The sequence below is a fragment of the Gadus chalcogrammus genome, chromosome 4, assembly GCF_026213295.1.
Source record: "Gadus chalcogrammus isolate NIFS_2021 chromosome 4, NIFS_Gcha_1.0, whole genome shotgun sequence".
In the NCBI taxonomy this organism is placed as follows: domain Eukaryota; kingdom Metazoa; phylum Chordata; class Actinopteri; order Gadiformes; family Gadidae; genus Gadus; species Gadus chalcogrammus.
The window spans coordinates 30,752,549-30,768,553 of NC_079415.1; the positions used below are offsets into that span (position 1 = coordinate 30,752,549).

At 43.4% G+C, this 16,005-nt stretch overlaps 1 protein-coding gene, 1 long non-coding RNA gene and 1 other non-coding gene across 3 annotated transcripts; all 3 read right to left on the reverse strand.

The window, feature by feature from the left end:
• Positions 1-1,331: 1,331 nt before the first annotated feature.
• LOC130381888 (U6 spliceosomal RNA) lies at positions 1,332-1,438 on the reverse strand. Its single transcript, XR_008895514.1, has one exon. It is a non-coding gene; the product is annotated as a U6 spliceosomal RNA (small nuclear RNA).
• A 4,164-nt stretch (positions 1,439-5,602) lies between these two features.
• Positions 5,603-10,109, reverse strand: LOC130380450 (zinc finger protein 431-like). The gene is made up of 5 exons (XM_056587667.1): positions 10,006-10,109; positions 9,050-9,113; positions 8,091-8,203; positions 7,747-7,810; positions 5,603-7,513 (listed from the first exon to the last, which is right to left on the reverse strand). The coding sequence occupies exons 3-5, from the start codon at positions 8,115-8,117 to the stop codon at positions 5,919-5,921; spliced, it is 1,686 nt and encodes a 561-aa protein (XP_056443642.1). The 5' UTR covers positions 8,118-8,203; positions 9,050-9,113; positions 10,006-10,109; the 3' UTR covers positions 5,603-5,918.
• Positions 10,110-10,115: 6 nt separating this feature from the next.
• On the reverse strand, positions 10,116-11,684 carry LOC130380474 (uncharacterized). Its single transcript, XR_008895299.1, has 3 exons — positions 11,554-11,684; positions 10,579-10,712; positions 10,116-10,286 (listed from the first exon to the last, which is right to left on the reverse strand). It is a non-coding gene; the product is annotated as an uncharacterized LOC130380474 (long non-coding RNA).
• Between the last annotated feature and the right edge of the window lie 4,321 nt (positions 11,685-16,005).

A 16,005-nucleotide genomic window follows, 5' to 3' on the forward strand; every position in this document is an offset into this window, starting at 1 on the left:
GTGTGTGTGTGTGTGTGTGTGTGTGTGTGTGTGTGTGTGTGTGTGTGTGTGTGTGTGTGTGTGTGTGTGTGTGTGTGTGTGTGCGTGCGTGCGTGCGTGCGTGCGTGCGTGCGTGCGTGCGTGCGTGCGTGCGTGCGTGCGTGCGTGCGTGCGTGCGTGCGTGCGTGCGTGCGTGCGTGCGTGCGTGTGTGTGTCTGTGTGTGTGTGTGTGTGTGTGTGTGTGTGTGTGTGGACTAGTATTCCGCTCTTACGTCCCCCCCCAGAGTGGACCCACTCCTGATGAGTGGGTCTCCATTTCCCATCAGGCAGAAATGTTGCAGGGATAGCCAGATAACAAGGACCTTAACAGCTTCATTGATACCAGGTGTCAGCATTGTGCACAGTTAATGAAACGTCCCCAAAGGAAAGTAAGGTCCCCAAAGGTAACGTTGATTCGTTTGTGTATTTGTGTACAGCTGAAGACCCCAAAAGTGACATTACAATTATTTGTCCCCTATCTACAGGTAAAAAATATTATTCAACAAAAGTTGTTTTAGTATTTAGTAAACTAAATTCTCAACTGATTTTTAAAATCTGTGGACTCCAAGTAATTTTTTTCACTTGCCTGTAGGCCTATCTCTCTAAAAAAATATTCAGAAGGTGTCCTTGAAGGTTGGGTGTTGGAACACGCGACCGCAAAAATGACGCAGACGACGAGTGTGTGTGTGTGTGTGTGTGTGTGTGTGTGTGTGTGTGTGTGTGTGTGTGTGTGTGTGTGTGTGTGTGTGTGTGTGTGTGTGTGTGTGTGTGTGTGTGTGTGTGTGTGTGTGTGTGTGTGTGTGTGTGTGTGTGTGTGTGTGTGTGTTTAAGAGACTAGCGAGCCGGTGTGTGATTAAAAGTAGCTAAATGGAGTGGGGAAAACACAATGAGACCACCTGAAAACGAAGCCGGTATGAAACTAAAACTGTGATTCTGAATAAAGTTTAAAGGATATCGAGGCGGTGGACCGCACCCTCCACGTTCCTGGCGACCTTGTGCTGGGACACCAGAGGTTGATGGCTCGGGCGCCCAGCTCTATGAGTTGAACAGCAGGACACTCTCGATGTGGTATGTTTGATGCTTTGGACAGTGTTACGGTGACACGCTTGAATTACACGCTCTCAATGGTGTACATGGAACTAAAATACTATGTCGCAATCCGTTCTCGGGTTCACCAGGACGCAGCGAGAGGAGGGGACTGTGTTGGCTGTATCGCACAACTCCGCCACTAGGGGGCAATGTCTCAACAGAAAGAATACCCAACCCATAAGTTATTACTACAATTATTAGAATAGAGATATTAATAAGAAATTAAAAATATAGAACGCTTCACGAGTTTGCGTGTCATCTCTGCGCGAGGGCCATGCTAATCTTCTCTGTATCGTTCCAATTTTAGTGTATGTGAAACCCGAGGTAACACATTTGCTGCATGATCCTGGGTTATATTTATACCTCTACTCAACCATGAATTTCTCTCTAAGGGTTCGTTTTAATAAAAAAACACTGCAATACAATAAATTACATAGCAATAATAGATCAATACACCGGTCCAGTTATGGTGTCATTGGGATATCATGTAGGCCTATATTTTTTTAACTATTCTGTAACACCATCGCTAGGACTTCTGGGTAGCGCCGGGCTTCGTCTCTCCGGCGTTGGAATGGTGGAGCCCATAGATATATACATCTATGGTAACCAGTGAGTTCACAGAAGATCTGTTCACACAGACGCTGCGGCAAAGAGCACTCGTACCCTCGTGTTGATGGAAGAGTTTGCATCGCGTCCGCTTTGATTGATTTAGTCTAGCCCTGAATACAATTCAGAACACTGTGTTGCCCTACACAAATGCATACAGTAGCCTACTGCGATCTACATCTACACGTAATACAATTAAATATATAAATATAAACATAAAATACAGTATCAGACACCTAGCGGTATATTTTTGATCGTTCAATGTCTTTACATTTAAAAGTGTGACATTCAAAAAGCTACCGCTAGGTGTCAGGTGGCAGCCCTTCTTTACAAGTCAACATAACATTACTTCGTCATGACTCCGCCGTGCGGTCTTTGTGATCGGTTAAAAAGAATCACATCGATGCGCCTGCTTGCTGCTGCTCCTCATGTCCTTCTTTGTTGTTAAACATAAAGTTTACCGCCAACTAATAGCCTGGCAAGTTTATGTGCTTGTTTTAAATTGTTTGGGCGTTTTCTTAAAGACAGAAATATTTTACATAAACACCGTTGTTTAGGACAGGATTCTTGGTATAAAATATTTTCAGAAATATATATTTACGTGTGGAAGAGCTCTTAACTGAAGACGAGTTTATGAACTACAAAATACATTTCCTGCAGAAAATGCGGTGAGGGTTGAAAAGTGAGGTTGAAAATATCTTTTAATAAAGCCACATAGATTAAGACAAAAATAAACATTAAATGGCTTAAATCAAGTGAAGGGATTTGAACAAAAGTCTAAATGGAGTAAACAATGTAAACATGCTCACCATTTAAGAGAAAGTAAATGGTTGGCAACAATTAAAGAGACAGCTGAATGAAAAGCGCAAAGCATTGCTGAAAATGCAGAAATGTAAAAGGTCAAATGTATTGCCCTGAACTGCAGCCAGCTGCCTGTGGCAGCCAGCGGCCAGCCATGGCTGGCCTGTCGTCGCAGCCAGCCAGCCGATACCAGCCAGGCGTCGCAGCCCGTCATTAAGTCGTATCATTATCATACCATCGTACTAAATTATACAAAATGTTAAAATGAAAGAGGCCGATTGCGTAAATAATTGACTAAAATAGCAAAATATATAGGCCTACCTAACCGTGGAGAGATTCAAACAACCGCCTTCTTGATCAGAGTGTATACCGCTTGTACCACTTCGGCATTAACTTCGTATTGTTGCACTTATATTAAACTATTTCACTCTAACGAAGAAATTGTACATAACATACCTTATTAGGCTTAATGACATTTAACAAAACAAATAGGCTATATATATTATCTAAAATACATTATTTGAATCCGCCCCAAATTACAACTAATATATTTTATTGATAGGCCTACTGATAGACCAACGATTTCATCATTTTAAAATGTAGGCCTACTTCAATATAAAAATATAAAAATAATATTTGCAATAAAGAGCGGTAGGAAGCTTTCGCCAGTGAGCATGGCTTTCTGGTACTTCAATTGTCGCAAAAAAAAACTGTTAATAACATGCAAATTAACCGATAAACGACCGCCCATAGATTTTGAGCGACCAAGCCAGCCAGCGACCACAGCGACTGAAAGCTATGGAAAGCCAAGAAGGCCACAATCCGGACCTAGAATGGCGCGGTAAAAGTGCAAAACCGCACGGATTCCGTACGGTTTGGCAAGTATTCCGTACGGAATCCGTACGGTTTCCGTACGGTTTTGAATGACTAATAGCCGCGGCTATTAGTCATTCACTCCGGCTATTAGTCATTCACTCCGGCTATTAGTTATTCACTCCGGCTATTAGGTATGCAGAACGAGCCCCTCCCTCTTCTTTGCTTGACCACTAAGTTTGAAGGCTGTCTAAATAATCAGAGCTGCAGTGCCTCGATGTTTCGCTGTAACATAACGCTGTGTTGTCTTTACTAGTTTCACTACAATGTAATGACACCAATTAGCTAGTGGAAAATACATTTGTGTCTGTACAGTGATATATTTGTATATGTTAGGCTATATATTGAGATGGCAGTGTGCGAAATACCCGACAATATTCGGGGATGTCCTCATCCCCAGATTGTTCTCGATATGCAGTAGCAGCTAGGCCATAACATTACATAACATGAACATGAACTGAATAAATGCCAGGTAGGCTATATAGCATCGGAGACGGGCACACAATCAGTGCATTTGCAAATGAGAGCCTGCAGTATGACCGATCTTGTGACATGTGGTCGGAAAGAGTCGTGTGTGTGTGTGTGTGTGTGTGTGTGTGTGTGTGTGTGTGTGTGTGTGTGTGTGTGTGTGTGTGTGTGTGTGTGTGTGTGTGTGAGTATGAGTGTGTGTAGAGCAAGTTGTTGAAGGAAGTGTTTCTATTTGACGTTACAATATTTCATGGATGCAAGCAAGCCAAGACAATCAATCTATATCTATAGCTACATGACAACACACACACACACACACACACACACACACACACACACACACACACACACACACACACACACACACACACACACACACACACACACACACACACACACACACACACACACACACACACACACACACACCCGACACAAACCCAACCCCTGTACATGACCACAGGACAAAAGGAACGATTAATCATGGTAGGTTTGTTATCCTACCAAGTGTATTAAAGAAACACTCGACACTACACTGTGTCTTGTGTTTCAACTCATTGTAGTAATTTGGAGCTGATTGGACAATTCAGCCAATGAATCAAATAGAGTACCTCCCTCAGCAGCATTCGTGCATTGCGCAACATGACTACATGCAGTGAGAAGTGATATATAGTTAGCAGAGAGTCGTAAAAGCACTTTCTACCCGATTCAGTGGAGGAATTGGACTCCTCATGAAATGTTATACTTAAAAGGAACAAGTAAATTACATATTAATTAAGTCTTTCGGCATGTAATATTTAAAAAAGAAAATGATACAACGGTCCCAAACTGCATTTGAAATAGACCTTGAGACTCCGGTAAAACACTATAGGACATTGATCATAATATGCCTCAATATCAGAATAACAACCATGGGTCAAATAGCAATGGCTAGTGGAATGAAAGTGAAAGCAGTGTAAGCTTGTACAGGCCCTGCAAGTCAGGATGTAGGCTATGAATCAGAATACATTTTTAGCTAGTGGGCATCCCAGAAACCAATACTATATTTTCTTGGGGAGGACCCCCGTCTATTACTGCACCCCACCGACGAATAGGATCACCAGCCGCCGCTGCAAACAGGGAGTGAAGGGTGAACAATGCTAGGAATCTTCTGACTTTGTCCCGTTGGAATAATGCTGCATTCTAGAGGAAGGACCGGCCTAAACTGAGCATCACTGAGATCTAGACATTTAACCAGGGACCTTTTAAAATGGATCATCTTCAACCATTATCGCCTATTATGATACAATCCATCCAAGGTAGTTAGCATTAAGCGCACAGAATGGAAAGGTAAGTGGAATGAACACAATCATGTATAATGTGGGGTTAAATCGCAGTCTATTTCACAAGTGAACTTTGCAGGCTTTTTGTAATAGGCTAACAAAGATAAGGGTAATGAGTGTCAAGGCAATATCAAGCAGACTTTAATATAAAAATTATATGAACCCTGAATAATTAGTCAATTTCAATGAATTTCTATCCATTCTCCATAGACCTAGAGATACCTCCCGCCCTCTCTAATTGAAAGGTGTTGACATAGTTTTGCATTTGCAACTGTGGGGACCAAGTTTGATACTAAGAGCAATCCAGACTTCTTTGTTGTGTAGATTCCTTTAACCGTCTTGCAGCCATGTCCACTCCACCCATATTGTGAATTGCAATTTAACTTGGTCCCTCCTCTGGCCAATCCTAAACTCCACGAAGGCCCCTCCCCCTGACCTTTGTTTCCTTTGTATTTACCCACGATGTGAACGTTTCCTATAAGAATCATGTACACCCATCGTCTCATTGACTGTATGCTTGGCAACTTTGCTGACTGTATCTTCCCCTGATCAAGCTCTACATTGAATCAAATATTTTGCTGTCAGAAGTGTCCTAGAAATAAGTTATTAAACACAGACATCAATTAATAAAAACAACAGAAAGCGAATCAAGAGAAGAAAGCGTTTAATCGTGATCAAAAGAAAAACTAAAAGCAGTCATTTAAACCAATACCAGACAGAGGTCTCAATCAAAGCGTCCCGTTACCTTGCGTCAAAGTGTGCTTTGAGCAAGTGCAAACGCAAACTGCTTGGGTCGCTGTAGCTGGCGTTGCACTCCAGACACACGCAGGGCTTATTGCCGGTGTGAGTCAACATGTGGTCCTTCAGGAAGCAACCTTGAGTGAAGCGCATCGGGCATTGGTCACACCTGTAGGGATATTCCTCGGAGTGACTCCTCATGTGGATAATCATCGTGCCTCTCTGACTGAAGAACTTCATGCAATGGTCACACTTGTAGGGCTTCTTAACGGGCTTCTTAACGGAGTGAGTCCTCAGGTGGATCTTCAGGTCGCATTTCCGTTGGAAGAGCTCCGTGCATTGGTCACACCTGTAGGTCTTCTCCCTAGAGTGAGTCCTCATGTGGATATTCAGGAGGCCTTTCCAACAGAAGCACTTCGTGCATTGGTCACACTTGTAGGGCTTCTCCCCAGAGTGAGTCATCATGTGGCGCTTCAGGGGGCCTTTCCGACAGAAGCACTTCATGCATTGGTCACACTTGTAGGGCTTCTCCCCGGAGTGAGTCCTCATGTGGCGCTTCTCCCCGGAGTGAGTCTTCATGTGGATCTTCAGGTCGCCTGTCCGCTTGAAGCACTTCATGCATTGGTCACACTTGTAGGGCCTCTCAAGGGAGTGAGTACTCATGTGGTGCTTCAGGAGGGCATTCAGAGTGAAGCACTTCGTGCATTGGTCACACTTGTAGGGCTTCTCACCGGAGTGAGTATTCATGTGGCTCATCAGGGGGCCTTTCTGAAGGAAGCACTTCATGCATTGGTCACACTTGTAGGGCTTCTCACCGGAGTGAGTCCTCAGGTGGATCTTCAGGTCGCATTTCCGTCGGTAGCGCTTCGGGCATTGGTCACACCTGTAGGGCCTCTCCGCAGAGTGAAGCGACATGTGGAACTTCAGGAGACTGGCATGACTGAAGCACTTCGGGCATTGGTCACACCTGTAGGTCTTCTCGCCGGTGTGCGTCGACATGTGGAAATTCAGGGTGGAGCTATGACTGAAGCACTTCATGCATTGGTCACACTTGTAGGGCTTCTCGCCGGAGTGAGTTCTCATGTGGATCTTCAGGTAGCTTTTCTGACTGAAGCTCTTCGTGCATTGGTCACACTTGTGGGACTTCACCCCGGAGTGAGTCCTCATGTGGATATTCAGGGCGGAGCTATGACTGAAACGCTTTGGGCATTGGTCACACTTGTAGGGCTTCTCCTCAGAGTGAGGCATCATGTGGACGATCATATTGGCATTGTTGGGAATAACCTTTCCACACAAGACACCGGGCCGGTCCTTGCGGCCGCCCTGATGCCCAGTCAGCTCCTCAAGGCGGACGAGCCGCACGCTGCAGTTCAGGCTCTTGGCCACGCTGTGGCCTGTGGACAGCGAGCTCAAGGCCTCCAGTTCTGACGCGACAAAGAGGGTGTCATGGCCGTCCACCGCCAGTGGGCCCTCCCCTTGTCCGTAAACGCTCAGGATGCGCAGCTCCCCGCTGTGACTTGACATGTGGGAGGAGCCAGGGGCGTCCACACGCAGACTCTCCGACTGCGTGCTGCAGTCTCTGATGTCATTGCCGTCTTCTTCAGAGGGGAAAACCGAGAAAGAGAGAAAGTAATGTTTTTAATTAATCATTTCACAAAGGTATACAGTATGTACTTTGTACACACTTGTACTTCTATTTGTTGATCATGCATTTTCCTTGACGCCCTTTGGATGGTCAAGGATTAAAGGCTCGTGCTGAGAAGGCAGATTCGAGTACATTCTCAGTTGATCAAGGTTGTTTTCTTGCATAGATGCAATGTGTATTACTAACCTACGGCGGGCAAGCCTCCACCAATATCCTCTTCAACCTTGATTGAAATGGTGTCTGGGGTCTGCTGCTTTCCACATAAAGAAGGAAACACACACAAGACATATTCTCTCATTTTCACAGAATAGATGTCAATCCCCACTACCGACAGATTAGTCGTTTTTACACTGTCAAGCTGGTTCGGTCGCGGCTTGGCACGCCCTGCAATTTCAATGTCTCACCTGTGTATTATTTTTTTTTATTCAAGACCCTCGCATGCAAGAATGAGTTCACATCTGAGCGTAGGCTAAAACACAATTAACTATTTACAACTGCAAAAATCCCAACATATTCTTTATTTTGCTCACCAGCAGTTCCTCGCTACGACTGGACATGTGGGAGGAGCCAGGGGCGTCCACACCCAGAATCTTTGAGGTGGCGTTGCGCTGAGTGCTACGGTCTCCAAAGGCATCACAGTCTTCTGCAGAGGGAGAAAAAAAGGAAAACGTAATTGTTTTGATACATTATTTGCATAAAGGGAGGCATTGTGTATTTGTACACATGAAAGAAACTCTTTAAATGTATGCAACATTGACACAGAGGGTTTAAAATGTGTACTGCCGACAAAGATTCACAGTTTTGGAGAGGGACGTCTCCTCCTCCCTAGACTCAAAGCTCAAGTGGTTGGCCAGGTTAAGGACACTCAACGAACACCAGCGCAAAGTGATCTGATCACAACATGATATGCGAGGCAAGCACAATAATTCTATTTTGACACTAAAAAGCAACAACGTGTCCTTCCCTCTAAGCTGATCAGCTAACATTGCATGCATTATGAATTCATTGATGTTTGAGAATGATAAACCAGCTCATGCTGCACCCGTCTTGAAACCCTTCTGGGCTCTTGACTGATTCCATCTTTGAAATGCAACTCCCAAGTTTGACTCGTGTTTTAGCAGGGGGCTTGTCATGATGCTTTTCAAAGGAGGACAAGACTTTATAGCGCAGGCAGAATCGAGTACATTCTCAGTTGATCCAGGTCGTTTGCTTGCATAGATAAATAATAATAATACATTTTATTTAGAGGCCCCTTTCAAGACACCCAAGGTCACCTTACAGAGCATATAGTCATCATAAATCGTTTAAAAACAAGACATTGGGGAAAAAAATAATTAAATAAACATAGAAAATAAAATATAAATAAAACAAAAACAAGACAAAACAAAACAAACAAACAATTAAAACAGTGATCAGTTAGACGTTGTGTGCGAGTTTGAACAGGTGAGTTTTGAGTTGTGACTTGAAGGTTGCAATGTGTATTACCAACCTGCGGCGGGCAAGCCTCCACCAATATCCTCTTCAACTTTGATTGAAATGGTGTCTGGGGTCTGCTGCTTTCCACATAAAGAAGGAAACACACACAAGACATATTCTTTCATTTTCACAGAATAGCTGTCAATCCCCACCAACGACACATCAAGCATTTTTACACTGCCAAGCTGGTTCGGTCGCAGCTTGGCACGCCCTGCAATTTCAATGTCTTGTCTGTGTAAAACCAAGGGGGTAAAATCCCCCTTCGTCTCAGAGCTGAATTGCTTGGTTCACAGTAGAAGGCGGGCCTTCACACGGAGAGTACGACTCTTTACAATGAATTGCAAAATAAATAAATATATTTATTGATTCAAGACCCTCGCATGCAAGAATGAGTTCACATCAGAGTGTAGGCTAAAACGCGATTAACTATTTACAAGTGCAAAAATGCCGAAATATTCTTTACTTTGCTAACCACTTTGCTGACGAAGCATTGTAAGGAAAGTTTGCCTGGTACTTTCGCTTAGATCGACAATCTTTCGTCTTCTTCAAATGCGACTGCATCACCTTCTCTCCCATGATGGTCAGCAGCTCGTGAATTTCACCTTCTCTCCAGTTACAACTATTCATGTTGATATCGCTGCATCGTCTCTGTTGTAGAGACAATGCAGCAACACCTCTACCCAAGCCTCGCCCCTAGAACCGGAAAGCTGTCTTATCGCATTTACATCAAAATGAAACCGCCAATATGTGTAGGGTCAGAGAGGGTTAAAAGGGGTGCGAAATAAAGCCTGTAAATTACCTCGGTCAGTGTAAACGCGCGGATCACACAGGTGAAAAGTTGGGCACAAGACGGGCATATTTGGCAGTGTAAAAACATTTACTGAATCATAAAGGTGTGGGCTTTCTATGGGTCTGTTTTAGAGTTGTAACAGAGGAAGCCTCTCTTTTGGATGTTGAATGATTTCCAACCTGCACACTCAGCTCCTCGTGGCAGACCAGCCGCTCGCCGCGCTCCAGGCTCTTGGCCTCGCTGTGGTCCGCAGACAGCGAGTTCAGGGCCTCCACTTCTGACGCTGTGAAGAGGGCGTCATGGTCCTCCACCGCCAGAGGGCCCTCCCCTTTTCCGTAGACGCTCAGAATCTTCAGCTCCTCGCTGTGGCTGGACATGTGGGAGGAGCCAGGGGCGTCCACACCCAGAATCTCTGAGGTGGCGTTGAGATGAGTGCTACGGTCTCTAAAGGCATCGCAGTCTTTTGCAGAGGGAGAAAAAAAAGGAAAAATCTATTGTAATGATACATTATTTGCATAAAGGGAGGCATTGTGCATTTGTACACATGAGAGAAACTCTTTAAATGTATGCAACATTGACACAGAGGGTTTAAAATGTGTACTGTGTACTTTTAACAGGGCGCTGGTCATGATACTTTTCCAAAGAGGACCAGGCTTTTTAGCGCAGGAAAAATCTAGCATCAGCCTAGAATCTATGCTGCCTAGAATATACCAAATCAAAGAAAAAAAATACTCAATGAGTAATGTACATACCTTCACTTTTAAAATGGGGCTGAATAGACTTTAAGGATAGCTTTGTGCCTACAAATATGCGTTTCCAGGTTTTCTGTCTGGCATGCAACATCCCTTGAGAGAAGCTGCTGAATGTAAGCAATTGATGAGCTGGCCTGCGTAGAGACAACAAAGAAAGATCAGTACTCAATTTTTTACCTTGTATGTATTCCAGGTGCAAGTTGTAAGAAGATATAAGTGAAGCATGTTTAGTGAATTACATTAGCCTAATACTTAAAATGAGTTCTATGAAATGATATCACATCCTTGATTTGTTTACATATTTTATAGTTCATCTCAACAACTCAATACCATGACATCAAGCTCTGCAGAAATCGGCTAATAACCCTTTGATTTGGATCAGGTTTGAAGGGGAAAACATGCCAATAATAGTGCGTTCCAGGTACACTTTTTTGCCCGTAAATAACCAGCTATAACTGGGAGTACAAGAGGGTAGAAGGGTGCGAAAACAGGGTTGCTAGGAACGCACCATATGTATTTAGGATGAGTTTAACAGGTCATAATGATCATAATGATCTCAGTAAAACGCTAGAACTACTGCAGTCCAGTGGCCGGTAAAATACAATCGTATTCGTTTGTTGTAAGGTGAGCAGACATTGTTAAACATTGCATTCCCTTGGTATCCAAGCAGTAGAGATCATTGTACCCCCTTTGTTGAATTGTGCCCATTCTCGTGTGATGCCCCTTGCTTTCTGAGGTGCACACTCGAGTTACAGTGCGTGTATTTATAGTTATGAATGGGCGGCCATGTTTTAGTCCGCTGTCCTTTCTTTAATAGGTCCATGGTTTACACACATAACTGATGCTATCTACCGTTACATTAGCGATAGTAACTTGGCTGTTAGCTGTAACGCTAATGCTAAAGCAACATCATAATGCTAACAAGGTAACCATATACAGTAAAGCAACACAACGATATGGCGTTAGTTAACTTACTTTTTCGAGGTTTTGTAAATCCAAACACTGAGCAACTGCGATGATTCGCTCGTTTGCAAGCCACGGTGTCTCTCAAGGAACGAACTATGTGTACACGTTCGTAACTCATTTTATCATGGGGGGTCGGGACAAATAATCTGGGCGGGCACAATAAGAGAAAGGGGAGGTAACCTTTCCCCGTAATTTATTTCTTTTTTATAGGACATGGTTAAAAATAATTCAAACCAAAATAACGAGCATTAAAAAAATCCTAAGCAATAAATTATACAGTTCAAATGATACAGTTTTTTTTTTATTATGATGATGATGTTGTTCAGCTCGTATGTTAAAATAAATCAAAGTATTTGAACAGATTAACGGAAACCATCAAACAAGAAATGAAAAACAGAAATCCACTGCTCCAACTCAAAACACTTCATAACTTTTTTCTGAAGGTTTTTTTTTTGTTTTGATATATTGGTACATTTTAAGCCTTTTGCATTGGTTCAAAGTTTCCCTCTGGCTTAGGAACTTTCTACACACACACACACACACACACACACACACACACACACACACACACACACACACACACACACACACACACACACACACACACACACACACAAAAATAATTAGTAAACAGAAAAAGAAGAGACCCGACACAAACCCAAACCCTGTACATGACCATACGACATAAGGAACGATTAACCATTGGTAGGTTTGTTATCCTACCAAGAGTATTAAAGAAACACTTGACACTAAACTGTGTCTTGTGTTTCAACTCATTGTAGTAATTTGGAGCTGATTGGACAATTCAGCCAATGAATCAAATATACCTCCCTCAGCAGCTTTCGTGCATTGCGCAACATAGCTACATAATAATAAAAAATAATAATACATTTAATTTAGAGGCGCCTTTCAAAACACCCAAGGTCACCTTACAGAGCATAAAGTCATCATACATTTTTTTAAAAAACAAGACAATGTGGAAAAAATAAATAAATAAATAAATAAATAAACATAAGCAATAAGAAATAAATAAAACAAAAACAAGACAAAAAAAAAAAAAAAAAAAAACAATCAAAACAGTGATCAGTTAGACGTTGTGTGCGAGTTTGAACAGGTGAGTTTTGAGTTGTGACTTGAAGGTTGTAATGGTGTCTGACTGTTTTATGTGTGGGGGGAGGGAGTTCCAGAGCCTGGGTGCTGAACAGCTGAATGACCGGGCACCCATTGAAGTGAGTCGTGATGTGGGGATACATAGTAGTCCAGCAGAGGTTGAGCGGAGGGAGCGGGAGGGAGTGTATTCTTGGAGTGTATTACATGCAGAGAGAAGTGACAGATAGTTATATTAGTTTTATTAACTAGCAGAGAGTTGTAAAGGCACTTTTTAGCCATTTCAGTGGAGGAATTGGAATCCTCATGCAATGTTATACTTAAAAGGAACAAGTAAATTACATATTAATTAAGTCTTTTGATATGTAGCATATAAAAAATATATATACAACGGTCCCAAACTGCATTTGAAATAAACCTTGAGACTCCGGTAAAACATAATAGGACATTGATCATGATATGCCTCAATATAAGAATAAAAACCATGGGTCAAATAGCAATGGCTAGTGGAATGAAAGTGAAAGGAGTGTAAGCTTGTCCAGGCCCTGCAAGTCAGGATGAAGGCTATAAAACAGAATACATTTTTAGCTAGTGGGCATCCCAGAAACCAATTCTATATTTTCTTGGGGACGACCCCCGTCCATTACTGCACCCCACCCACGAATTGGATCACCAGCCGCCGCTGCAAACAGGGAGTGAAGGGGGACCAATGCTAGGAATCTTCTGACTTTGTCCCGTTAGAATAATGCTGCATTCTAGAGGGAGGACCGGCCTAAACTGAGCATCACTGAGAACTTGACATTTAACCAGGGACCTTTTAAAATGGATCATCTTCAACCATTATCGCCTATTATGAGACAATCCATCCAAGGTAGTTAGCATTAAGTGCACAGAATGGAAAGGTAAGTTGAATGAACACAATCATGTATAATGTGGGGTTCAAAAGCAGTCTATTTCACAAGTGAACTTTGCAGGCTTTTTGTAATAGGCTAACAAAGATAACGATAATGAGTGTTGTGGCAATATCAAGCAGAACTTTAATATACAAATTATATGAACCCTGTTTGAATTATTAGTCAATTTCAATGAATTTCTATCCATTCTCCATGGACCTAGGGATACCTCCCGCCCTCTTTAATTGAAAGGTGTTTAGATAGTTTTGCATTTGAAACTGTGGGCACCAAGTTTGATACTGAGGCCAATCCACAGACTTCTTTGTTGTGTAGATTCCTTTAACTGTCTTGCAGCCATGTCCACTCCACCCATATTGTGAATTGCAATTTAACTTGGTCCCTCCTCTGGCCAATCCTAAACTCCACGAAGGCCCCTCCCCCTGACCTTTGTTTCCTTTGTATTTACCCACGATGTGAACGTTTCCTATAAGAATCATGTACACCCATCGTCTCATTGACTGTATGCTTGGTAACTTTGCTGCCTGTATCTTCCCCTGATCAAGCTCTACATTAAATCAAATATTTTGCTGTCAGAAGTGTCCTAGAAATGAGCAAGTATCGAATAATAAGTAATGAAAAAGATAAGAGCAAATAAAAAATAAAATAAAAAATATAGTGAATAGAAAATATAAATAAATAAATAGAGATACACTATATACATATACATATGCATCGTAATAAGATAAGAAGAAAAGAAAAGAGAAGAAAGGAAAAGAAAATACACGTACAATTGTGCGTGATGGTGGAAGTGGTGCAAAACTTGTTGTCATCGTTGGCAGATGACTGTGGGTGTTGATGGGGGGGGGGGGGGTAGTGTGAGTGTCAGTGTTGGTGGGGGTCCGGGGCCGTTGTTGAGGAGGCCAGTTGCAGACGGGAAGAAACTGTTTTTGTGGCGGGAGGTTTTGGACCTCAACCTCTTACCAGAGAGCAGTGTTTTAAAGAGTATATGTCCGGGTCGGGAGGGGTCCAACACGATCTTCCTTGCACGCTTCAGTGTCCCGGAGGCATGCAGGTCCTGGAGGGACGGCAGGTTGCAGCCGATCACCTTTTCAGCATGTCGGGTGATACGCTGCGACCACCACACCACAGGGTGTGGTGGTCTGGGGGGGGGGGGGGGGGGGGGTGAATGGGGGCTTGGGGGATGGTAACAGGACTGCATCGTCTTTCAAGTCTGCAGTAGAACTTGTTCAGGTCGTTGGCCAGGTGAGGGTCGTCGATGGGGCAGACGGCTTGTGGTCGATGAGCAGTCTCAGACCCTTCCAGACAGACACTGGGTCGTTATCTGAGAACTGCCGTCGGAGTCTCTTTGAACACGAGACTTTAGCGTCTCTCACTGCCTGGCTAAACCTGTATTTCGACTCCTTCAACGTGTCTTTGACTCCGCTCCGAAACGCCTTCTCCTTTGCCGACCTTAGCTGTCCGAGTTCTGCTGCGAACCAGGGTTTGTGGTCGTTGTAGCTCACCCTGCTGCGAGACGGTACACTGCTGTCTTCACAGAAGCTGATACAAGATGTCACAGCGTCAGTGTACTCATCAAGACTGTCGGTGGCAGACCTGAAAACATCCCAGTCAGTGCAGTCCAAGCACGCCTTAAGATCCTTCACAGCCTCACCAGTCCACTGCTTAGACGTCCTCGCAACAGGTTTACAGAGTTTTAACTTCTGCCTGGATGCTGGAATCAGGTGGACCATGACGTGGTCAGAGTGTCCCAGTGCAGCGCGGCTGCGCGGGGGACGGCGTGATGGGCCTTCTTTAAAGTTGTGTAACAGGGATCCAAGCGTGTTCTCCTCTCTGGTTGGGCACTTGATGAGCTGGCGGTATTTGGGAAGTTCATGGCTGAGATTTCCTCTGTTAAAGTCACCGACGACAATAACAAAGGAGTCCGGGGTTAGTTCGCTCCACGTCCAGTATCCGGTCGGCCAGCTTAGTTTCCTTTGTTAAGTTATTGAATGTCACAACTGTTTCAAAAAATAAATGTCAACTAATTGACCGTTACATATTTGAATATCTAAGGTTTTGTATACTAGGTTATAACTGCTGCCATGTTGTTGGATGAAGGGGGTTTCTTCTTTGGTTTAACTCCCGTTACGACACGGGGAGTCTGGAAGTTGAGCTGTAACGTGGCTTGAAGACCTGGATGGTCCTTGGTCCACTTTATCAGATCGTGATCTCTATGTATCTAAATGTATGTAAACAGTATGTATAGATAATCTCTCCATCAATATCTTTTTCTCGTCATTTATTTTGATCAGCCGTTCTGCTAAGAGTCTTCTGCCGACTCGTACTCAAACACATTTAGTCTGGGAGATAAGCCTCATATAACTACCAGTGTTGACTCAATATCAAATCACAAACCATAATAGCACTTATAACCTGGACACAAAGAGAGGGGGTTGCTTTT